General features: G+C 43.1%; 1 protein-coding gene across 3 annotated transcripts in view; it reads right to left on the bottom strand.

The window, feature by feature from the left end:
• The window catches only part of FBXL20 (F-box and leucine rich repeat protein 20), a 499,717-nt gene that overhangs the window by 256,836 nt on the left and 217,352 nt on the right, over nt 1-25,529 (bottom strand). For 2 of the 3 annotated variants that reach the window (XM_040331680.1, XM_040331682.1), the window contains exons 9-11: nt 11,513-11,587; nt 3,800-3,933; nt 3,288-3,348 (exon numbers count right to left, since the gene is read on the bottom strand). In XM_040331680.1, coding sequence (XP_040187614.1) covers nt 3,288-3,348; nt 3,800-3,933; nt 11,513-11,587 — 270 coding nt within the window. The remainder of the gene's footprint in view (nt 1-3,287; nt 3,349-3,799; nt 3,934-11,512; nt 11,588-25,529) is intronic. The other variant, XM_040331681.1, reaches the window with a different exon arrangement.

Below are 25,529 nucleotides of genomic sequence, written 5' to 3'. Positions count from 1 at the left end.
GCCTCATAACGCAAAATTTAGGCAAACATTCATCCTTATGCGATTCAGCAATTTTCATGCGATCCAACATCTATGCATCTTAAGCACTCCTGTGCGGACAAGTACCCTTGTGTGACCAAGGATTCTTGTATGATCGAGCACCCTTGTGTGATCCAGCATTTTTATGCAATTAAGCATTTTAATGTGATTTTTAGCATTTCTGCAGCTCTCTAGGTGACCAAACATGCCTGAGTAATCCAGGACTCGGGTAATCAGATAACCATGTGTGATCCCGCATCTTTCTGCACTCCAGCATCTTTATGCGATTTTAGGCATTCCTGTGGAAACCAGCCTCTCTCTGTGACCAAATATCCTTGGGTAATCAAGGACTCGGGTTATCAAGTAACCATGTGTGATCCCGCATCCTTATGCCCTTAAGCATTTTTATGCGATTTTAGGCATTCCTGTGGAAACAAGCCTCTCCGTGTGGCCAAATATCCTTGGATAATCGAGGACTCGTGTTATCAGGTAACCATGTGAGATCCCGCATCTTTATGCACTTTAAGCATTTTATTAGATTTTAGGCACTTTGCTGTGATTAAACGCCCTTATGTGACCATGTAAAATCATACAAAAAAAAAAAAACATGTATATTTATGTGATCAACAATAAAACATGCTTTGTTACCTGTTTTTACCCCACATGCATTTTGAACATTTCAAACTCATGTATTTATTTCATGCAAACATGCAGACTGGTAAAGAGGCAGTTATGCTCTGCAGATTGCGTCTCCGCAAACCTGCAACGTTAGCCATGTGCACAGCAGCAACTGCATTCGGTTAGCCTGAAGCCAACACCAGGATGAGGACTTTATAGAGACAGAGGCTCTGGCCGTCTAGGCTGAGGGAAGTTATATGCAGCTTGAATCTCAGAAAAACACTGCAGCTGCAACCAGAGCTTGTGGGCTTCTGATAGTTTTCTCCTCATTAGGCTGACACCTGTTATCTGTTCTCTGACAGTGAACCTTCATCCTCCGGTCTTTCAATCCCCTGGTTTGAGGAATTAGAGCAGGGAGGGACACACCCTGTTTTCTGCTTGTGAGGATGCTGTGAATATAGCAGTTAACCTCTTATAGACCCATAAATGCAATGCAACAAAACATATGCAGAGTGCTGCAATGTTGGGGGAGGCTCAACGCCTGACAGGGCTGATAGCTCATTCTGTGAGCTGTCTTAAGTCTCTACAGGGGAGGATAGTATCATGCAAGCATGATAAAGGGCCACCAGATTCAGGTGGTGATACCCCTTCCTACCCCTGAACCCTCCTTTACGGAGAGACAAAAAAGTCCTAAGCCAAAAGCAGAGGAACTTAACCCTGCTGCATCAACAGCTGATCTTAGTCCAGCAAATAATGCCTGCTAATCTGCACAGCCAGATGCTGAGTAGGTGTCTTAGATGAATCTGTATCCAACATCCACAAGGTGTTTACGTGCCCAAGCTACTGTGTCCCCCTGGCTTTACAGAGCTCTGATGTCTGGGCCTATCGAAGCCGCCCTGCGTCTGCACCATGAGCCGGCGCACGGGCGCCAGCGGCAACCACATCGTCCCCCCGCCTACAAAGCTTGCACGCGCGTAGGGGAATGGTGGGGGGAGAGGGCGATCCCCCAAGGAGCGCCGTGGACCCGGACTTTGAGGGACCCCCCCATCGTGGCAGAGCCTGAAGCGGAGGAAGTAAGCCGCACCATAGATCAGCTAACCTTGAGCTTCCGTTCCTGGAAAGCATGGTAAGTGAAACACCAGGCATGCCTTTTACTGCCTTTAGTGGTGGAAAACAGATAAGACACATTCATGACAATCATTTGCATAGGACTTAGGGGTACCAGCCTCCTGAAGGGGAGATCCATGGGTACTACAGCCATCTTGTCTCACCAGACATGGTGGTTTCTTTGCCCAGGCACACATGCATTATAGGCAAGACCCAATAGCCCCTTCAGCAGAGGACTAGGACCCACTTAGGGGGGGTATATGGGTGCCAGAGCCATCCTGTCTCAGAAGACATAGTGGTTAAGTTGCCCATGCACAGAAGCATAAAAATAGGCGAGACCCATAATCCCCAATGAAGAACCTACTGTCGGACCAAGTCCCGTAGGTACCTCCGCTTACCTTTCCACGCTGCAGGGTATTGCAAAGCAAGAGGCCCAGCCTTCACCCCTCACCGTGGGCTTCATCTCAGACCTTCAGGAACTGGGGTCCATAGCAGGTCACCTCTCCCCTGGACCTATATAGCACCCTGGCAACAGAAAAAACATTTGGTTTTTGGCATCGACCAATGCTCTGGAACCCAGGGTCCAGCTTCTCGGCAAAACCTCGTTCTTCGTACCGAGGCCCGGGTACCGTCCACTTTGGCTATGAAGCACCTTGGACGAATCCGGATTTTATGGAGGCTTTTTAAATCCAGCATGGATCCCTCCAGTGGAACTCTATCGGGTAGGCGTCCATCGGTTCAATTTTAAAGCAAGTTCCTATTTTTTGGACCGAAGGTTAACTAACCGATGGGGCCCACACACGATCAGTTTGGACCGATGAAAACAGTTCATAAGACCATTCTCATCGGATGGACCGATCATGTGTACGCGGCCTTAGGGTGCCAGCAGGGATGGTTGTCTGGAGGTAGACAGCATAATGGCTATAGAGATTCCTGGTTGATCTGTAGCGTGGAGACCGCTGGCAGCAGGATTGTAGCATGACCGAGCTACAGCTGACAATAATAGAACGGCGTGCATCATACACACCGTTCTGTTTATAGTAGAGCAGCATGTGTGCCGAATGCAGCTTATTGCATTTGGCACTTCCGCGTTCCAGGCTGGAACACACGCAACGCCGAGTAATGACATCATCGCTTGGTCGCCGCGCCGATTACACATTATTCCATCAGATAATTTGCCAAAATTACATAAAGTCCTTTCCTCAAAGAACTTGGTTCTTAGAGCTATAGTATCCCATTGTGAATAGTGGTGTGTATTAATTATGTGTTGTGTATCTTAGTCATAAATTACCATTTAGATCCGCTTTATCCCATTACTACCATTCCCTATCATTCTTATGTGTATGAATTATATTTGGAGAATAAGGATATTTTTTTTGTGACATTTAAGCCCTATGTTTTCTGCTACCATTATAGATCTATTGCTGCAGAAATGCAAATACTTTAGATTTGGTTCCTCCTTGCTTCATTCTCCCACATGGAGCCATTTACAAAAATAAAATCACACAGGAAAATGGAGCAAATACAAATGCAACCTGCCTTACCTTAGCCAGAGTGGTGAATCCTAGATCTGTCAGCTGTGAACATCGAGCTACTTCAAGAATTCTGCAAGAAACAAGTATATAAAAAAAAAAAAAAAAAAAGACATTTATGACTTCTCAAATAAAAATTCTTTAAAATATACATTTGGCTAAATTACACTTTTACAAGTCAGGCCTTTAAGTGAATCCCTCAATCCCTTTGCCAACTAGAAATGTATACAGTATAGTTCGAGCCTTCTGCTCAAGCCAGTTGCTCACCCACTGGAGAGGCTTTAAATCTACTCTTTTCTCATCAATGTGGTGCATTCAGTAGTCATCTGCTACCTGTATTTGAAATGTATATACTATAGACATTGGTTTCTAGAATATGCAAGTTACTTTTGTGTTATGATACTGCATTGAGTACAGAAGACTAGAGAGCCATTTTAGAGAGATGTGCAATAACCTTTAGGAAGATTGCTTCTACCCATTAGTGTAAAATTAGCATTTCTTTTATATACAACCTCATTTGTTACCTGAGTCGGGGACAGTTCTGTCCCAGTGCATTAAGAATCGAGTCTGTGATGTTGGAACAGCCAGAGGCGCACAGAGACTGCAGCTTGTGACATCCACGGCAAATTGTGATGAGGCCATCATCCGTTATCTGCTGCTGGAACAAAACGAATATTGATATTTAAAAAAAATAAAAAGGCAAGCTGCAGATTTGCAAGATGAACAAAGGTTGCAAGATATACTCAAGAACTAGAAGGTGCTACAATCTGTTCACAGTTATTTGACTATTGATAAAAAGAGTAATTGAAAGTCAATTTACATGGTTTGAATTTCCCAAACTAACTAATCAGATATTTTTTTTATTGGTCATAAATTAAAGTAACAACTGAAATCTGACAAAAATAGGGGACATCATCCGTCCACCTATCTGCCTCAGCCAAAAGCAGCTTTGTATTCATTCATAAAATACAAGGGTGTGAATGGCTGAGCAGTGCTCAGAATGACTATTTTGTACCGTGAGTGGGACGGGAAGTCCCCATCCCACTGCTGGAACACAGTGCAATATACTGTATGTAGCTGAGGCTACATACAGTAAATACAGCATGCCCTGTTAGTGCCCTGTTAGTGCAGGAAATGGTATGTTTGGGCCAGCTTGGGGACAAGAAAAGTAGAGTTAGGCTTTAAAAGATGAAAGGAGACCACCTTGGGCATAAATAGAAACCTTATCGTTGTACATCACCAGCAAAGACAATGCTGCCAACTCTGATAATCGCCTAGCAAAAGTGATGACGACAAGAAAAAGCATCCTGTGAGTAAACCCAGCTAAGGGAATACCCCAGGCAGGTTTAAGGGGGTGCTTTTAAAGAGCTGTAAGTACCAGACTGAGATCTCAAGGCGTCACTGGAGAATGTCTAATAGGAGCTAAACAAGCAACTTCCTGCAGAAAGGCCTTCACCAGGGATCAAGAGGGATCAAGAGGCTGAACGGATGCTAGAAGAGGACACCCAAGGCCAAACTTTGTCCCTTGAGGCTGGGTTAACACTATTGGAAATTGGATGCGGGTTTCTCCGCATCCAATATGCGTAGCAAGAGATTGCGAACGGCTCTCTATGTGCATATTTTGGTTAGTTTCAGCCCAAAATTTGAGCTGAAATCAGTCCTTAAACGGTGAATGGAGACACCCTGGACTCCTGCTGTGAGCCACTGCAATCTCCAGTGTGAACCCAGCCTAAGGGTACTCAAAACTAGATGCTGATACAGACCCAACTGGAGAAAAGCCAGGATATGTACCACAGAGTATCTTCTTAGGATGAAACACTGCTCACACCATGCAAAGTAAGCCTTTCATTTGCATCGGGATAACCAAATCTGATAAATCTCTGTCCCTAAGGACCTGGGCTTCAACAGTCATACGAATAAAGCCAGTGACTGAGGAGCAAGATAAATCAGGCATTAAGACAGAAAGTCTATGTAACCTGGAAGAGTTCAAGGGGAGTCTGTCAAAAGTCACAATGTGACGGAGTACCAAACCATCCAGTTTAATGCCACAAGAATCACTGGCATGCCTCTCCCTGCACTCGATCCTATGGTACAGTTGTGAAAGGAGCTTCAGTGAAGAAAAGCACTGATCAGGCAAAACTGATCCCACAAAGACACCAGAGCATCTACTGTGAAAGCTTGAGGACGTTCAGACCTGGCTATTAACCTTGTTCAGTCTTTTGCTGAACCTGGTTGCAAATAGATCGACTTCCAGTGTCCCAACCTACAGAAAAGATCCTGTAAAACCTCCAAGTGAAGGAACACTTACCTTGAACCAGATCCTGATGGCTGAGGAAGTTAACCTAACAAGTTTAATGCCTGGAATGTGTACTGCGGTCAGGAAGGAACATGGTGCTCTGCCCAGATCAGAATCCTTTTCACTTCCTTTTAGGCGGCTTGATTTCTTGCGTCTCTTGTGCTTCCTTGATGGTTGATGTAGGCCACGTCTGTGGCATTTTCTGAATAGACCCACATTTGAAGTCCCTAAAGTGGAAACATCCAGTGGTGGGGAGACAACCAAATAGCTCGGAACTCCAAAGTTATTATTGGAAGCTTGGATTCCTATGCTGACCAGGTCTTTTTCAACCAGGGTGCCTTGATAAATTGGCAAAAAAAAATGCCCAAAAATTATATACAAACCACAGGTTTTCATCGTGCACCAAGACAACCTTCCAGCCACCGGCATCCTAACAACCAATGACATCATCTGTTGATAAGGACGCTGGGTGCCTACATTGCATCCTTGTTTGCCCCTCCCCAGCCCCACTCGTTAGCACTGGGGTTACATTAGCTAAGAGATGGAGAGAGTACCAGTGTGCAAAGGTGGATGTTCTTTGGAAGAATAAATTCCTTAGAATGTTGGGTGTACTATGTGTGTGGCTGTTGTGTATTAGTTTAATTTTTTAAAATTTTAGAATTGGGTGCCTTAAAAGTGTTTAGAACAGACTAAAAAGAAAAAAAAAAAGTTTTGAAATGCTGCCCTGAACCACCAACATTCCAAGGACTCCCTCCGTATCCCGACAGACTTGCATCCGTGGTAAGAATCTTTAGGCTCCATGCATACTGCCTGTAGAAGCAGCTCAATGTTATCCTATGTGTCCATACATATTAGGACATTTACAGGCATATTTTTGAGAACATTTAGAGGCAGGAAGAAAAAAAAAACCTTCTCATTCGCGTTTCTGATTCGAGGTCACGGGCAGAAAAAAACATAAAACTCTCCTAAACTCGTCTAAACTTTGTACAAAAAATGCTCTATATGGATGTTTTTTACTCCAAGAGAACAGACGTTTTTTTTAAGCCCAGTGTGCATGGAGCATAATGTTTAAAGGCAGAAAAAAAAAAACCTTCTGGTTTGCGTTCCCAATTGGAGCTCACTGGCAGAAAAAATTTAAAACTCTCCTAAATTTGCCTAAACTTTGTACAACAATTCTCTATATGAGTGTTTTTCACTCCCAAGAAAACAGACTTTTTTTTTTTAAGCACAGTGTGCATGGAGCCTTAAAGTTACTAGGCGAAATTACTTCTGACTCAAACATCAGATTGGAGATCTGCCAAGTCAGGGTGAGGTGGGCAGAAGGAGACATGATGCAAGGTTTTGTCCAGAAACTGACAGAACCTGATTGTCCCACTTAAATAGGATGTGGAGTTGCAGCGACTTGGACTGGAAATGGCCATAAGATACTGCCTCTACCATTAGACCTAGTACCCTCAGGTACTTAGTGGGTGACATCTGGATAGGAGAAACTGAGCTTGAGAGTGAAGGGTCCTAATCTTTTCCCAATGAAAAAAAGACCGGGACATGTCCAGAATCAGTCACAAGTATTCCAGAGTGTAAGTTTGATCGAGCACAGACTTCCAAAGATCAGTTGGTATTCACAAAAACAAAAGAAACGTGTAAAAATGACACAAAACATCCAGCGCTCCTCTGTTCAACCTAATGACAATTAGTCCATGAATAAACACACAGAGTCTGACATAACATCAATTATAACAATAGTAGATGAATGGTAGAGGAGTTGATGAAAAATAGATAGATCAATTTATGAATGCAGAGTGGATGGATGAATGGAATATGGTTTATTTCTGCAGCTCCTGTAAGATGTGGGCAGGATCACCTCAAAGCAGGAAATCGCAAAAGGCAACGTGCTGAGGTTAATACCAAGCAAAACACACCTTTATTAAAAAACACCACACTTGCAGGTCAAAAATCACCAATCCACCAGTGGATAGCAACACAGCAGGTTAGGACACCAGAGCTGAAACCAGCTGAGACCAGCTGAAAGTACACAGAGGCAATAGACGGCTGCCAGACATGCAGCAGCAAGGGCTTCAAAGCTCTAGCAGATAGTCTAGAGGGGTCATTGTCCTGCTGTAAGACCCATGACCTCTGATGGAGACACACCTTTCTGGGCTATACACAGTGCACCCCAAAATTCCTTAGTAGTCAGAATTTAAAATACCATGCATACGATCAAGACATCCAGTACCTGACACAATGTTTGACTGTATGGACTGGATTCCTTTTTTTAAAGGCCTCATTTCTTTTTCTGAAAAACAGAAGAAAGATGGTGTTTACCAAAAAGCTGTAAATTTTGTTTAGTCTGTTTACAGCACATTCTCCCAAAAGGATTTTGGCTTCCTCAGGCAAGTTTTGTCAAACTCCAATCTGACTTTATGTTTCTGTGTCAGCAGTGGAGTCCTCCTGGGTCTTCAACCATAGCGTCCCTTTTCATTCAGATGGCGACATATAGTGCGAGCTGACGCAGTTGTACCCCTGTGCCTAAAAGGTCAGTTTGAAATTGTTGTAAATGTTGATTGAGGTTCTTTATCCACCAAACAATTATATTGTTGCAATATTTGATACATTTTTCTCTTGTCCACATCCAGGGTTGATTAGCTACAGTAAACTTCGACAATGTTGCGCACAGCGGACACGTGAACATTAAGATTTCTGGAGATATGTAATCTTAAGATTGTCCATGCCTTTCTTCAATTTTTGTTCTCAAATCTTCCAACAATTTTTTGCTACTCTTTCTCTTTTCCATGCTCTGTGTGGCACCCAAAGACACAACTGAATAGTTGAGTATAGGGCTGCAACTAACGATTATTTTCATAATTGATTAGTTTTCCGATTATTGTTTCGATTAATCGGATAATAGCCTTAAAAAAAAATATTGGCATTTTTACATTTTTTTGGACCAATTTGTTGTTGGGCAGATTACAAAAACACAAATTGCTGCAAAAACACATTCCATGCTTTTCTGCAGCTTCTCCATTGAAGTATATTGATTGAACCAAAAAAAACAAAATAGCACCGTTTTGCATTAAAAAGTCCTCGCCCTTTCCAAATACGCAGCAGCTGAAAAAAAATCATGGATGTGAACGTGTCCCATAGGAAAACATGTAAATGAACTGTAGTGTGTTTCTGCAACAAGCACCGAAAAACAGGAGGTGTGAACCCAGGCCTGAGATGTTTAGTAACATAATGGGGTTAAAAAAACAAAAATAAGTACAAAAAGAGCAAATAATCGCTACTGTAAGGGGTTCATTTTTTTACTGTGGGACAGTGAAAGTAATATCTACAGTAGCGATTTACTTTGTACTATAAAGGGCTCATTTTAGTTTTTTTAACCCCATTATGTTACTGGCCGATTAATCGATTATGAAAATTGTAATCGATTAATTTCATAATCGATTAGTTGTCGATCGATTAGTTGTTTCAGCCCTAGTTGAGTAAATTTTTCACTATTTTAACTGGTTGCCTATGTAATTTATATATTGTCAGCACCTGTTAATTGATACAGGCAAGTTCATTTACAAATTACAGGAGCATCAAACTTGGAATGCAATTATTTTACAATTTTGAGAGGGTGCCAATAATTGTGTCCAGTCCAGCTTTGCATGGAATGTGTCAGATATGGCTTTTTGTTTCTCCACTTTTTTGTGACATACCAACAAACAAAATAAATAAACATGAGAATGCCTAAACATTTGTAATTGCAACAATTTAATTTTGGTGAGCATTCTAGTATTGCAGTTTAGAAATGTTACCATTAGAGATGGGCGAAGTGTTCGGGCCGAGCTTCGGTTCAGCCCCGAACAGCACCCGTTTAGGTGCTGGCCAAACACCCAAATTTCTAGGGTGGTCGGCGGGATGTTAGCCCACCAAGCACACAGTGAACAGCTGCCAGTCGTCAAAAAGCTGGCCAGTAGGCTGGCCGCCGCTTCCTTAACAACTGATGAGGCTTCACTGCTGAGAGCGGAAAAAAAAAAAAAGGTGAAAAAGGGACCTGGGGGTCCTAGAAGGTGATAGGCTTAGCTAACAAAGCAAACAGAATATTGGCAAGCATTAAAAAGGGGATTAACACCAGGGATAAAAGCGATAATTCTCCCACTCTACAAGACTTTGGTCCAGCCTCACCTGGAGTATGCTGTCCAGTTCTGGGCACCAGTCCTCATGATGGATGTACTGGAAATGGAGCAAGTACAAAGAAGGGCAACAAAGCTAATAAAGGGTCTGGAGGATATTAGTTATGAAGAAAGGTTGCGAGCACTGAACTTATTCTTAGAAAAAAAGAGGTTTAACCTTAAACTGCATGGAGGGTTCCCTAAACATACAGCCAAGAGCTACAATGGAATGGTTTATATCAAAGCATAGTCATGTGTTAGAATGTTCCAGTCAAAGTCCAAACTTAAGTCCAATTAAGCATCTGTGGCAAGACTTGATAATTGCTGTATACAAACGCTCTTCATCCAATCTGACAGAGCCTATTTTGCAAAGAAGAATGGGCAAAAAGTTCACTCTATAGATGTGCAAAGCTGGTAGAGACTTGCAACGAATTGCAGTGAAAGGTGGTTCTACAAACTATTGACAAAGTATTAAAACAAATTCACGCCACACTTTTCACATATTTATTTGTAAAAAAAAAAAAATTGAAAACCATTTATCATTTTCCTTCCACTTCACAATTATATGCCACTTTATGTTGGTCTATCACATAAAATCCCAATAAAATACATTTACCTTTTTGGTTGTAACATGACAAAATGTGGAAAATTTCAAGGGGTATGAATACTTTTTCAAAGCACTGTACAAGTCATGTCTTCCACCGCAGCAGATGCACTTCACTTGTAGATTTCAATGGAACACAAATGTGCTACTTACCGCACTCAAATTCCATGGACACTTCCTCCAGCTCTGTAACTAAAAGCCCACACCTCGGTACGAACAGTGCTGTAGAAAGTTGCAGGAGGCTTGCATTTCACTTTGATCCACTGATTTGGATCAAAAGCTTTTTAAAAAAACAAATGCATATTTATCCTGGAAATATATATGTATTTATAATTATTTGTAGAAGGTGAACTTTATGTTAGGTAGACTAATAAAGAAAGTTTGCACTGAAGCACAGAAAACAACTTACTGCTGTTTGGTTGCAAGGCAGTAGTGACAACTAGAAGTGTGTGTAGCTATAGTAGGACTTATTTTCCCGATTACACCCAGTCAGGTAAAACTGACTGACATACAACTTCTAATTTCACTGGTGGAAAACACTCCACTCTTGACTGAACACTGCTGAAATGAAATTGCTAGTGATAGATCCTCTTGGGCAGCAAGAGGGAGTCTATGGATCAATGTAAAATGAATTTTAGCCATTCTCTAGCACACAGGTGTCAAACACAAGGCCCACGGGCCGAATCCGGCCCTCCATGCCATTTCATGCAGGAGAGCTCCAACCCTCCTCTGGTCCTACTCCAGACCCTTAATTTCTGCTTTCAAGAAAAGCATCCAGCTTCTTCCCAGCAGCAGCATAAGGACAGGGGGGTGCACTGCGATGTAAGGGAGGGTGGGGGACTCAACTTCTGATGGTGGGGTGGCTCTTGACATCCAATGTAAAGGGGTGGGGAAGCACTGGACATCTAATCTTACAGATACAACCGGCCCTTTTGAGGGCAATCATAATGCTGATGCGGCCCATGATGAAATTGAGTTCGACACCCCTGCTATAGCGGATGACAGAATTGACTGTAGTCCTACCAATGTTTGGCACTGAGCTAGAACCGTGAGAATCAATCATCAGCTGTGCTTTGTCTATTCACTGCAAGATAGCATAAGAAAACTAATATTTTACCAGTTACATTTCTAAGTCAATGAACATGCCCCATTTTTGAGGTAAATAACAAAATCTAAAACTTACGGAACACGCCTGTAGATTTAACGTGACAAGTTCTGGACAGTGTGATCCAATATATTTAAGAGCCTCGTCTTCCAACTATAGGGCAAGAAGATATTGATAGTAAGGAATTAGTTACAGGTACATTTCTAATTTAATAAAAAAAAAATGAAAAGGAATTTCCCAGCAAGGAAACAATATATAATAAACAAAATGTATATATGCGAAAAATGTGTTACTGCGCTGATCCAAGACAAAATTGATTGCAATTAATAAAAATGCAATTCATGAGGTACTATTAGACCAAGTGCTAAATTATTTGCAAATGCTGCAAATAACGTGCTAGATTAAGTGCAAAGTTGCTAATAAATATGCTAAATGGATAAACAATCAAGAAAACATGTGTAAAACCGGTGTGTAAATACATATTTTTTCTTGATTGTTTATCTAGCACACTATTTGCAGCATTTGCACATAATTTAGCACTTAGCCTAATAGTACCTCATGAATTGCATTTTTCTTAATTGCAATCAATTTTGTCTTGGATCAGCGCAGTAACACATTTTTCGCATATATATATTTTTTACCTCCTTGTTTGGAGGCACATACAGTACCGCAGCAGATCACTTATATATATATATATATATATATATATATATATATATATATATATATATATATATATATATATATATATATATATATATTTATATATATAAAACTCCTTTGCGCCGGTGACATTCACATTACTTTATAATAAACAAAATGTACCTTCAGTTAAAACCACACATAAACATGATCAGTAGATAACAGAAATATTGGTATATAGCTGACATTATATGTAAATATCAAGTTTTCTGCATTTTTATATTAGTCTTTTAAATTGGCTGTAAACCCTCACATACAGTATACCCAGTGAAGTGGCTAGCCTCAGGTGATCTACACAGAGATTAAAAAATCCTCCTACATAAGTTATATCTGTTTTTATCTGCAATCTTCTCTTCTCTACAGCCATTCAAAGTCCAGAAATAATAAAGTGTGTCTGAGCTTTCAGAAAAGAGAGTGCGGAAAGCTGAAGTAACACTCAGTGAGGAGAGCTCTGAGAGCGGACTGAAGGTAAGGGACAACCACCCCCTTCCCTTTCACACAGCACTCAAGAACAGAGCTTAGACTGTCAATCACAAACTGTATGTTAGAGATTCCTCACATAATTTTTTTTCCTGATAGCAGAGGAATGAAGCAGCAGACATAAATAGTAGACATGTGCACACTGAAATATTTCATTTCGGAACTTCGTTTTCATCCAAAAAATAAATTTAGTTGCTCCCGAATTTCGTTTTTATTCATTTCGTTTTTCATTGGAAATTGCATTCGTATGAAAATCCGAACGAATTAAGGTTGAATCCGTCATTGAAGGCTTATGGTGTCTGACAAATGTTCAAAGAAGATTCGACGGAGCAGCAAAACTGTACGTTGCTGCAATCATACTTTTCTGGTTGAATGTTCCGCCTACAAGCTATAGTAGAATTCTAATGTTGTATGACTAGTAATAATTATATTTATTAATTATTATTACTAGTCAACCAACATTAGAATTTTTCTATAGCCTATGGGCCGAGCATTTGACCGGAAAAGTATGATTGCAGCTTCGTACAGTTTAACTGCTCCGTCAAATATTCTTAGAACTATCAACAAACACTATAAGCCTTCAATGATACTTCGTCGAATCTTCGTCGTTCATGTTGTATTGTGAAGTTAGTTCTAGCTATTTTACTGCACCTCCTTTTTAATTGCAATCAGCCAATAACATTCATCATCATCATTATTTTTATTTTACTTCCCCCACCCAATTCCAGCAGCGATCTTTTCTCTCTATAATGTCGAATCTTTTCTCTCCATGTAGAATAATCTTGGACTAATAGAGTTAAGGTTAGGCACATTCGACCAACGGAAACGAAAATAAAGCATTTGTTTATTTTAGATCTTTTGGTTTTCATATTCTGTGCGTTTGTTTTCGTTTGTTAAAATAACGAAAATACCTGAAATTCTGACAAAAATGCATTCGGATGAAAACGAATGCACATGTCTAATAAATAGTGCTCTAAATTAAAATAAGTATACAATATAGAGCAGGGCTCAAAATTTCAAGTCCTGAGCTACTAGCCAGGCCTCAAGGCATACTCGCCACCAGTTGCCCCGCCCAACCCCTACCATGTCCCGCCCCCTAATCCCGCCCCTAGACACGCCCTCATAAATCTCATGAAATTACACTTAAATGTTTTATGTAGAATTAAGTTATAAAAAATAGGATTTTTGTACTCACCGTAAAATCAATTTCTCCGAGATCATGGACCGACACAGCAGCATTGACCTTAGGGACGTCCCCAAGCAGTGTCAACATTTTTTCGAGGGGTGGGAAAAAAAAAAAACACAGCAAACCAAGTTTCACCCCAAACAAACCAGAATTCCTCAAGGGAGGAACTTCAACCTTAAACTGCCACCTGTAAAACCTTGCGGCCAAAGGAGGCATCCGAAGATGCACTCACATCCACCTTGTAAAAATTTGAGAAGGTGTGGATTGATGACCAGGCCTTACATACCTGTAAGACAGATGCTTGATGGCGGAAAGCCCAAGAGGCACCAATCGCCCTGGTTGAATGCGCCGTAACCTGAAAGGAAGGCACCCGCCCCTTTAGGGCATAGGCCTGGAGCATGACCTGTCTGATCCACCTAGAAATGGTGGCCGACGAGACCGCCAGACATTTTTTAGGACCAGTCACCGACACAAACAGTGAGTCCGACCTCCGAAACGGATCCGTAGCAGACAAGTACACCCGTAGGGCCCGAACCACGTCCAAGGAATGCAAAGTGGCCTCCTTCTGGTTATTCGGCCGAGGACATAAGGATGGCAAAACGATGTCCTCATTAATGTGAAAAGCCGAAACAACCTTTGGAAGTAATGATGGCTGCGGCCGCAGCACCACCTTATCCTTGTGGATTACCAGGTAAGGGGCCTTGCAGGACAAGGCCGCCAGTTCAGATACTCGTCAGACCGAGGTAATTGCTACCAGAAAAACCACCTTCTGGGACAGAGTCAACAAAGGAATCTTCCGAATGTCCTCAAACGGAGCTTCTTGAAGCACCAAAAGAACTAAATTCAAGTCCCATGGAGGCAGTGGAGGATGCACAGGAGGGGCCACATGCCGGACCCTGTGCACAAAGGTACGCACCAAGGAGTGCGTCGCCAAGGGTCGCTGAATGTAGACAGCTAGAGCCGAAATCTGACTCTTAACCGTACTCAAGGCGAGAGCCTGATCCACTCCACGCTGTAAGAACAGCAAAATCCGGGCCATCACGTATGTACGGGGGTGCCATTTCATCTCCTCACACAGAGATGTAGGCCTTCCACGTACGATGGCAAATCTTTCGTACGATGGTAAATCTTTCGTAAAGTGGACTTCTGTGCTCGTAGCGTGGTAGAGATCACCGAGCCTGATAAACCTCGGTCCTTCAACACCTGGCTCTCAACAGCCACGCCGTTAAAGCCAGCAACTGTAAAGCAGGGTGAATAATCGAACCCTGCGACAGAAGGTCTTCTCTCAGGGGTAGACGCCAAGGGACGTCTGCCACCAGACGCACCAGGTCCGCGTACCAGGGACAGCGCGGCCAATCCGGAGCGATCAGGATTGTCGGTATCCCCTCGGCTTCCACTCTGCGCAGCAGGCGAGGAAGAAGTTTCAGAGGGAAGGCGTATATTAGGCGATAATGACCCCATGGCGCCGCCGACGCGTCCGCCCACGGGTCCCTCGACCTGGTCACGAACCGTGACACCTTCCGATTGAGACGGACGCTAGAAGGTCCATGTCTGGAGTGCCCCATTTTTGGCATAGACTCTGAAACACCTCCGGGTGTAGTGACCATTCTCCTTGGTCTAGTTTTTGGCAAATTAGGTAGTCGGCTTGCCAGTTCAGCACCCCCGGAATGTTTTCCCCCGCTGACAGAGCCGGAACGTAACTTTCGGCCCACCAGAGGATGTGCGCGACTTCAGTCGCTGCAGCCGAGCTTCGTGTGCCCCCCTGATGATTGACGTACGCCACAGCCGTGGCGTTGTCGGACTGGATTCTGTCCGGTTGGCCTTGCAGACCAGAGACCACTTGGAGAGACAACTTGATCGCTCGGAGCTCCAGTACATTGATTGGAAGGCGGGACTCCTCCTGAGTCCAGCGCCCCTGGGCTGACTGGACACCCCAGACGCCCCCCCCAGCCAGAGAGGCTGGCATCCGTCGTGATCACTGTCCAATGACACAGCAGAAGCGATTTTCCGGTCCGAAGTACCGAAGGTGTCAGCCACCACACTAGGGAGGACTTGACCAGTCGACTCACCCGAATCTGGTAATCCAGAGACGAAGGAAGCTTGTTCCAACGTAACAGGATCTCTTTCTGCAACACTCAAGTGTGGAATTGGGCATACAGGACTGCCTCGAACGAGGCCACCATCAGACCCAGCACTCTCATGCAAAAGCGAAGCGACGCCCATTTCTGGGTCGCAAACCGCTGCACCGCAGATTGCAGTGTCTGTAGTTTTTCTGTTGGGAGAAAAACTCTTGCCTTTAAAGGGAATCCAGGACCAACCCCAGATATTCCAGCCTCTGAGACGGTACCAGTACTGACTTCTGGATATTCAGCAGCCAACCGAATTCTCGAAGGGTCTGACAGGTGATAGACACGTCCTCTTCTAACTCTGAGCTTGAGGAAGCTCTCAGAAGGTCGTCCAGGTATCCCACGATAGCGATCCCGCGCCGCCACAGCAGGGCCAGAATCGGGGCGAGAACCTTGGTGAAAACCTGCAGTGCTGAGGCCAGGCCGAACGGGAGGGCCACAAATTGAAAGTGGTCCTCCCCGACCGCAAAAACCTCTGGTGTTTTGCGCATATTGGGATATGCAGGTACGCGTCCTTGATATCCAAGGATGCTAGGAAATTCCCCTGATGGAGTGCTGCCATTACTGAGCGAATCGACTCCATCCTGAATTTTTGCACTTTGACAAAGCAATTTGGGGGAAGAAGTGAAAGTGAATTTTTGCACTTTGTCAAAGGGGGAAAGAAGGAAAGCTCCTCCTCATCCCTCATCCCCCCTTCCCCCCAATACCCATTCACAGCTCTTATTCACTCCCCATCATATTCAGATAGGTCGGTGATTGCTTAAATTTTTTCCATTTATCCCACGTTTCTTGAAATCTTATTTCTGTATTTTCTTGAAAGCTTAATTCCTCCATTACCCTTATTTTATCCACTTCATTAAACCATTCTCTTATGCTTGGAGGTTCCTTCATTTTCCAATTTCTCGTAATGAGTGCTTTCGCTGCATTCAATAGGAACGGGGTAAGGGCGGCTCTATATTTTTTCCTTTCTTCATCTGTTGCATGAAATAGGCATTTCCAGGGGTCTAGTCCTATCTCCCTCCCCTCTATCTGCTTTATTATATCCAATACCTCTGCCCAGTATATTTGTATCAGTCTACACTGCCACCAGATATGGGCATGATTTCCTTCCTCTCCACATTCCCTCCAACATAGAGGTGATACATCGTGATTTATTTTATACATTTTAGTGGGGACATAGTACCATCTGGTCAGCAATTTATAGTTAATTTCTTTCACTTTTGTGTCTCTTGAGGTAGAGTGTATATAATCCATAACCCTCTTCTCCAGCCTCTCTGGAGCTATTCGATTTATTCTGTCTCCACTTTTCCAATAGGTGTATTGGCCCCTCCTCATTGGAGGTTATCAGCAACCTATACATTTGGAAATCATCCCTTTACTTATTCCTCCCTGATCTACCAACTTTTCCCAGGGATTTAACTCTTCCATACCTCGTAGAGGTTTTGGGAGAGATTCAACAAAGTGTCAGAGCTGCATATATCTCCAGCCATCCCGCGGTGATGGCCCATATTTCTCTTGTAGTTCTTCTAGTTGTTTTTTTGGTATCCAGATAATCTGGCCTAACTCCGTTTCACTCATGTTGTCTTCCAAAGAAACCCATTTCTTATATGCCGAGTTATGGGCCCAATCCATAACTCTTTTAATTACAACTGCTTCATAATATTTCTGAGGGTCTGGAAGTCTGGAAGTAGCATTCCCCCCTTTTCCCTTGGTCTACTCATTACTTTATAAGAGATACGACTTCCTTTCACATTACACACAATTTTTTGTATTAGACTTCTCATGGTTCTAAAATAGGCCCCAGGGATACAGACTGCAGGCTCTGGAAGATATATAAAACTTTCGGGAGTGTCATCATTTTTATCACACTTATCCTTCCTAGCCATGACAGTCTGCATGCCTGGTATCCTTTCAAGTCTTGTTTGATTTTATTCAAAAGAGGGATATAGTTATCTTGATATAGTTCCGTTATTTTTGCGATAGGTAGACTCCTAGATATTTCAGTCCCTTTTCTCTCCACATAAATGGAAAGAGAGCTCTTAGCTCTCTTTTCTCTTATGGGGGTGTATCTATATACAGTATTTCTGTTTTTTCCATGTTTATTTTAAAATTGGAGACCTTTCCATAATCTTTGGTAGTGTTTTCCTGGGATTCACTATGAATAACATGATATCATCTGCATATGCAGCTATCTTGTGTTCTTGACCTGCTACCTTAATACCGTTTATTTCTCGGTTCTCTCTTATGGAAGCTAAGAGGGGTTCCAGCGATAAAACAAACAATAGGGGGGAGAGTGGACATCCCTGGCGTGTCCCATTATATAGCTTAAAGGTCTCTGACAGAGTCCCATTCACCTGGATCTGTGCCGTAGGGTCTGAGTATAATGCCCCTATCCATCTCATCATTCGTGTTTTCAGGCCAAATCCCAGCAATGTTTGTAGCATATATTCCCAGTTGACTCTGTCAAAGGCCTTTTCGGCATCCACAGATAAAAAAAGGGCAGGACTCTTTCTCCTTGTTGCCTCGTGTATTAATAAGGTTGTCCTCAAATATTATCTCGTGTTTCCCTTCCAAGAACAAAGCCTGCTTGGTCCTTCTCTATGCAATCTGGCATATATCGCTTCAGTCTTTCAGCCAAAATCCTGGCATAGATTTTATATCTTCGTTAATCAGGGAAATTGGCCTGAAGCTAGTGCATAGTGTTGGGTCCTTACCCTCCTTTGGTAACATTGTTATATGAGCTCCCAATGCTTCTTTGCATATCTTCATTCCTTCTCCGATGGATTTCATATAACAATGAAAGTGGGGTGTTCATATCCCCAACACATTTTTTATAGTATAGAGATGTATACCCATCTGGTCCTGGGCTTTTCCCATTTTTATTGTTTTTAATTGCCTGCCGGATCTCTTCCTCAGATATCTCAATCTCTAGTTTATTTGAATCTTCTTCTGATATGGCTGTTATTTTTATCTTCCTGAGATATTGTTCAACTTTCTCTTTCCTATTCTGTATTTCTTCATTATCCTGCCTGTCGCTTACTTTATATAGTGATTGATAGTACTCCAGGAAGTTTTTTACTAATATCTCTAGTTGTATGCTTCAAAGTCCCCTTTTTATCTTTTATTTTTTCAATATAGTTCTGATTCCGTCTGGGTTTAATTGCCTCCGCCAATAGTCTCCCAGGCCTATTGCCCCATTCATATTGTTTTTTTCAATAATTCTCGTTTTCCTGTCAGTTCCTGCTACCCAGATTTTCCTTCTTTTTGCCCTTCTGCTATTAATCTCCCTCTCATAAATACTTTATGGGTTTCCCACAGTGTGGATGGTGCGATATTCTCTATATTATTTCTTTAAAGAATAGGTTTAGATCTCTCTCTAAGGTATCGCTAATATTATGGTCATATAGGAGGGATTCATCTAGTCTCCAACATCTCTGCCTAACCGGAATCTCTTCTAGATCCAATAGGGCCATTACTGGAGCATGGTCCGATAGGGTTACCGATTTCACCTCAATTTTCGTTATCCCTTCCATAAGTTGGTGATCTAAAAAAATATAATCAATTCTCGAGTAAGTGGAATGTACTTGAGAATAGTATGTGAAATCTCTTACTTTAGGATGGAAAATCCTCCACACTTCAATTAATTGTTGTTGGTGTCGTTTTTTTTTTTATTGTCTTAAGCTCCTTTCCTCCTGATCGAAAGGAGAGGGTTGGGTATCCAGGGCTGGATCAAACACAAAATTAAGATCCCCTGCCATAACCACGCCCCCCTCTCTGAATTTTTCCAGTTTATTCAACACTCTTCCAAAAAATAGACTGGGCGTGTATTAGGGCAGTAGATGTTAACTAAAGTGTACGTTTTATTACTAAAGTGTACGTTTTATTAAATAAAGAACCTTTAACAAAAAGATACCTTCCTTCAGAATCTGATTCCATAGCCTTCAGCACCAAGGGGGTATTTCTATCAAATCCTATTGCTATACCTTTAGATCTTTTATTAGGTGAATATCCGTGAAACCAGAGTGGGAAATGACTGGAATTTAATCCCGCCCTGGAAGAACACTTAAGGTGAGTCTCCTGTAAGAAAACAATATTTGATGTCCAATTTTTCAGTTCCTGCAATATTTGATATCTTTTAGAGGGACTGTTTAGTCCTCTAACATTATATGTGACAATTTTAAAGGTGCCATTTTTCAAAGAAAGAAAAAAAAAAAAGAAGGAAAAGATTTAGGTGATTTTATGCCCTTTTATTTAATATTTTCCATCGGATGGATCTTTCAGTGTACCCAGACAATAACAAATAATGGCCAACATAACTAAACACCCTACAAAATACTTCCCCCCTCCTCCCTCCCCCTCTCCATTGAAGAACAATGTTACGGTCACCCATGTTAGGACCTATTGCTAGTTTCCCAACCCGGTCAGACCTTCCTGGGGGATCTGTACATGCCAACCCTAGCCCTCAGGTCCTGCCCCTATTGGGAGTGGACCCGGGGGCCCGGGCGAGCACCGCCAGGCCCACTCTATCCCCGCTCCCCCCCCCCCCCAAGCTGAACTATTTCTTAGTGACCCAGACCCATCTTACCCCACCTATCTGCTAATTTTCCTCTCTGTTTCTGTTACGCCCTATTCCATGGCTGATTCTTAAGTTTCCCCATTCTGTTTTTTTCCCAATTTTTTATGCTAATATATGGTATTTCCAACTTGGAACAGAATTCTTTCATATCTTCTGGGAATCGCAGAGTCGCTGATATTCCTTGATTTTTAGCTATTAAGCATGCCGGGAATCCCCATCTGTAGTAGATCTTTTTCTCTTGTAGCCGATTGATCAAAGGTTTCAGGCTCTTCTTCGTGCCATAGTCTCTTGCGATAGATCTGTAAAAAAGAGCAACTTAGTTCCTTCATATTCTATATCTTCAGTATTTCTTAGGCCATATTGAACTTGCTGTTTGTCCTTATATTGAGAGAATCTCACTATTACGTCTCTTGCTGTTTCGGAAGGAGCTTTCATAGATTTCTGGACTCTATGTGTTCTATCAAAGGCTATAGGTGTTTTTGCTTCTTTTTCCTTATTTTATTAAATATTTCCTGGATCACATCTTCTAGGTCTTTATTTTCTACCGATTCTGGGAGGCCACGGATCCTTAGGTTATTTCGTCTGCTTCTGTTTTCTTGATCCTCAGCCTATATCTAAGGTTCCTTAGATCTATCCAGTCTTTGTCGCCCTTTCACATAGTTCTAAAATAGCTTTTTTGTGTTCTTCTAGCTGTACTTCAGATTCTTCAACTCGCGTTAGTACACTTATAATATCTGCTCTTGTTGCGTTTAATTCGCCTTTGATCGTACATTCCAAATATTTCATCAGCTCAGCCATATCTTGTTTAGTGGATGGCATTTGAGATGTATCCGTTTCTTTATTACTCTCCATCTCTGCTATTTGCTGTTCTTCTAGGTTCTTCTGTGGGGAGGTTCTCTCCTCCCCATTAGGGAGTTCTGTTATTGAGTTCTCCGTAAGGGGGGTTGATTTTTCTGTCTCCTCCATCTCATGTCCCACTCTTTGGCTTGTTGTATCCTGTACCATATATGCCTTTATAGAGTTCCCCTTCGCGCCTTCTTGGTTTTTGGGCCTTTCTTCCCCATTACTTTATTCCGTAGCTCAATGTTTGGTTATCAAGTTATAACACTGGGCTTAAACTTATTGTTTTTGCTAATTTTATCCTAAACTAATCCAACCCCCCAAATACTTAATTACTTGGGTGCTTAGTTAATTTAGTGAAGTGAATTTATTATCGAAAAAGTGTTCCAATATTATATTATGTGATTTACTCTCTAGAAGCCCAAAAACTTGTGATCTCTGAATTTACCTACGGAGTTTTAGGCACACAGTAATCACACCTCCTTGATTAGTCACCACAGTGAGAAATCTCCCAGTACTGTGGTGATCAGGAAACAGACAACCAGGAAGTGTCCAGAACAGAGAGGAATTACAGCGACGTCAAACCAAAAACGAACAATGAGGACATGAAACCAGGACTGCAGCAAGGTAAAGGAAGCTATTTAGCTAAAAAAAATCCTTTAGTGACCCTTTAAGCATGATCATCGCACTATTAAGAGATTTGTGGCGATTCAGAGCACAGACGAGTTTCGTGCAGATAAAGGCACATTGAGGAAGATTCTGCCAGATCCATGCATCGAATCGAGAAGAGCTGCTAAAACACCATTACGTAGCAGCAAACAGACATTTGAAGCTGCTGATGCCTCTGGAGTCCAACGGACATTAAGAGTAGAGTCCTCCAGAGTCTTGCAACTGTGCATAAACCTTCTATTCGGCCACCACTAACCAATGCTAACAAGCAGAAACGGCTGCATTGGGCAGAAAAATACATGAATACTGATTTTCAAACAGTCCTGTTCACCGTGAGTGCCATGCAACCCTGGATGGTCCAGATGGATGGAGTAGTGGATAGTTGGTGGACGGCCAACCCTGTTCCAACAAGGTTGCGACGTCAGCAAGGCAGTGGTGGAGTAATGTTTTGGGCCAGAAACATGGGAAGAGAGCCGATTGGCCCCTTTAGGGTCCCCAAAGCTGTAAAGATGACCTCTGCAAAGTATGTGGAGTCCCTGACTGACCACTGCTTTCCTGGTACAGAAGGAAGAACTATGCTTTTCTGTAATAAAATAATCTTCAAGAATGACAATTGCACCATTTCCATGCTGCAAAGAAAACCTCTGCATCAATGGCTGCTATGGGTATAAAAAAAAGAGAGAAAGTCATGGTGTGGCCTCCATCCTCCCCTGTCCTCAAGCAAAAGATCTATGAGGGTGGGAGGCAGTTTACATCCAACAGCAGCTCTTGGAGGCTTATTCTGACATCTTGCAAACAAATTCAAGCAGAAACTGTGCAAAAACTCACAATTTCAATGAATGCAAGACTTGTGAAGCTGCTATAAAATAAGGGGTCCTATGTTATGTGACCTGTTAAAAATGTTTAAAAAGTTTAAATGTTGTTCAAAGTTTGATTGAAATAGCGTTTGATTTCAGTAAATATGCAGCAAACACAACAAATGAGAATTTTCAGTTTATTACAACCTATAAAGTGTTTTGAAATTTACTGTGCGTAATAATTTGGAACAGTGCATTGTAGTTTTTTATTTTGAAAAAAAAAATGTTATCATTAGAAGGTTTGTTTCAATAAAATTTGAATTGTACTCTTAATAGTTGATAACAAAAGAATTATACTGACTGTTTACAACAATTATTTAGGTAAATGAGAAAAAATAGGATTTTTTGTACTCACCGTAAAATCCTTTTCTCTGACGTCCATGGACGGACACAGCTCCTTAAGTCTTGACAAGTGGGTTATGTTCCCTGTTTACAGGAGAGGACTAGCAGAAACATGTTAAATGGTTAAATACATGTTAAATTAACAGAGTTGAACAGCCCCGCCCCATGTCTGGAGGGGGCGGTCCCTCCAGACATAACCCTCCTCACTGCAGCATGCAGCCTCAGTTCGTAACAAGCAGTACAAACCTAAAAAGGAGGGGTGGGAGCTGTGTCCGTCATGGACGTCAGAAAAGGTTTTACGGTGAGTACAAAAAATCCTATTTTCTCTTATCGTCCATGGACGGACACAGCTCCTTAAGTCTTGACAAGTGGGACGTCCCCAAGCAGTGCCAAAACGAGGGGTGGGAAATATATCAGTAAAACCAATTTTAACTTCACCCCAAAACAAGCAGAGCTCCTCAAACGGAGGAGATGCAACTTCAAACGGCACCTGCAAACGCTAGCGGGCGAAAGCATCATAAGATGCACTCACAGCAACCAGGACAATTTTGAAAAACAAAAAACGTGAAACGGACGACCAAGTCGCCGCCCTGCACACCTGTGACACCGACGTATGAAGTCGGAAAAAACCCCGGAAGCACCAGGTGCCCTGATCGAAAGTGCCGCGACCGGAAAAAAGGGGGGCCTGCCCCCTAAGAGCATAGGCCTGTAAGACGGTCTGTCAGATCCACCGAGACAGGGTGGTCGACGAGACCGCCAGGCCTTTGTGGGCAGACACTGACACAAAAGAGGGTCAGATCTCCAAAACGGAGCCGTAGCAGGTAGATACACCCGCAAAGCGCGTACCACGCCTGAAGTATGAAAAGCAACCTCCGCAGGATGCGCCGGCCGAGGACAAAAAGGACGGACGGAACAATGCCCCTATTCAGGCGAAGTCCGAGACCACCTTCGGAAGAAGGGAAGGTCGCGGGCGCACCACCACCTAATCCTTATGGAGGATCAAGCATGGCGGCTGGCAGACAAGCCCGCCAGCTTAGAGACCCCTCTAAGGGGAAGAAAAGGGCCACCTTTCGAGATAGTGTTAAGAGAAAAATCTCTCTGAAGTTTCCAAGGGAAAGCTCTGAGAACCAGGAGCACCAGAGTCAAAACTCATTGGGGAAGAGATGGGCCAAGAGGTGAGCACAAAGAGGTACCCACCAGGGAACGGGCCCCATAGGGCCACTGAAAGAACACAGCCAAGGCTGAACTCTGCTCCCAAACGGTGCTTAAAAGTAATTTGAGATCCACACCAAGCTGTAAAAAAAAACAGCAGGACCCTGGCCATCGAATACGTCCGTGGACGTCACTTCATCTCTTCGCACCAAGAGATGTAGGTCTGCCAGGTGTGACTTGTAGATTCTCCTGGAAGAAGACTACCATGCCCTCAACATGGTTGAGATGACCGAGTCAGACAGACCCCGTCCTCTTAAAGTCTGGCTACCAATAGCCATATTGAGTAAGTTAGTGACTGTACAACAGAAGGAAGTATGGAACCTCGAGACAGAAGGACCTCTCGCCCTGGCGACGGCCAGGTACCTCCATATGAAGCGCTGAAAACGGCGTACCAAGGACGCCAATGTCAATCTGGAGTGATTAGGAACATCGGGATCCCTCAGCCTCCACTCTATGGAGCACCTGAGGAAGCAACACAAATGGAGGAACGGTATAAGGGTCCGCTGAAACAGACCCCACAGGGGTCACCAGCGCAACTTACGGCGTCAGTAACCAGAGCACTAGACCTGGTCACTACTTCGACACCTTGTGGTGGAGACGAGCGGCCAGGAGATCCACGAGTGGAAAAAAAACCAAGGCGAGCCCGAGCCGTGTAACGACACAGATCTTCCTGGGCTTGAACCCAGAGGCAACTGCCTGCAGGCAGGCAGTCTACGCAGAGGCATAATCTTGCCTGCCCTGTGAGACTCACTTCCTGCAAGGGAGCCGAAACACCCCCGGGCACAGAAACCCAGTCACCCCTGGTCCAGCATCAGGTGACTCCAGTAGTCCGCTCTGCTGGCATACCCATGGTAGACCGAAGCCACGTCATGGCGCTGTTGTCTAGTACCTTGCAACCGCCTCGAACACGAGGAGAATCAAAGCCTGATCATGGGACAAAGAACGGTAGACAGGGTCCACAGCACCCAGGCGGCCTCCCACCTAGGTACTAACCAGGCCCGACCCTGGTAGCCACCAAGATCAGAAGAGAGCAGGCACATTCAGATGTTTGTGGCCGTAGGTCCATGCAAATCCAGCGACCTCTGGGCCGACTGGACCCCCCCAG

This window comes from Rana temporaria, chromosome 12, assembly GCF_905171775.1.
Source record: "Rana temporaria chromosome 12, aRanTem1.1, whole genome shotgun sequence".
In the NCBI taxonomy this organism is placed as follows: Eukaryota; Metazoa; Chordata; class Amphibia; order Anura; family Ranidae; genus Rana; species Rana temporaria.
Note: the sequence above shows the minus strand (reverse complement) of the source record. Positions and strands in the feature narration are given on the sequence as shown.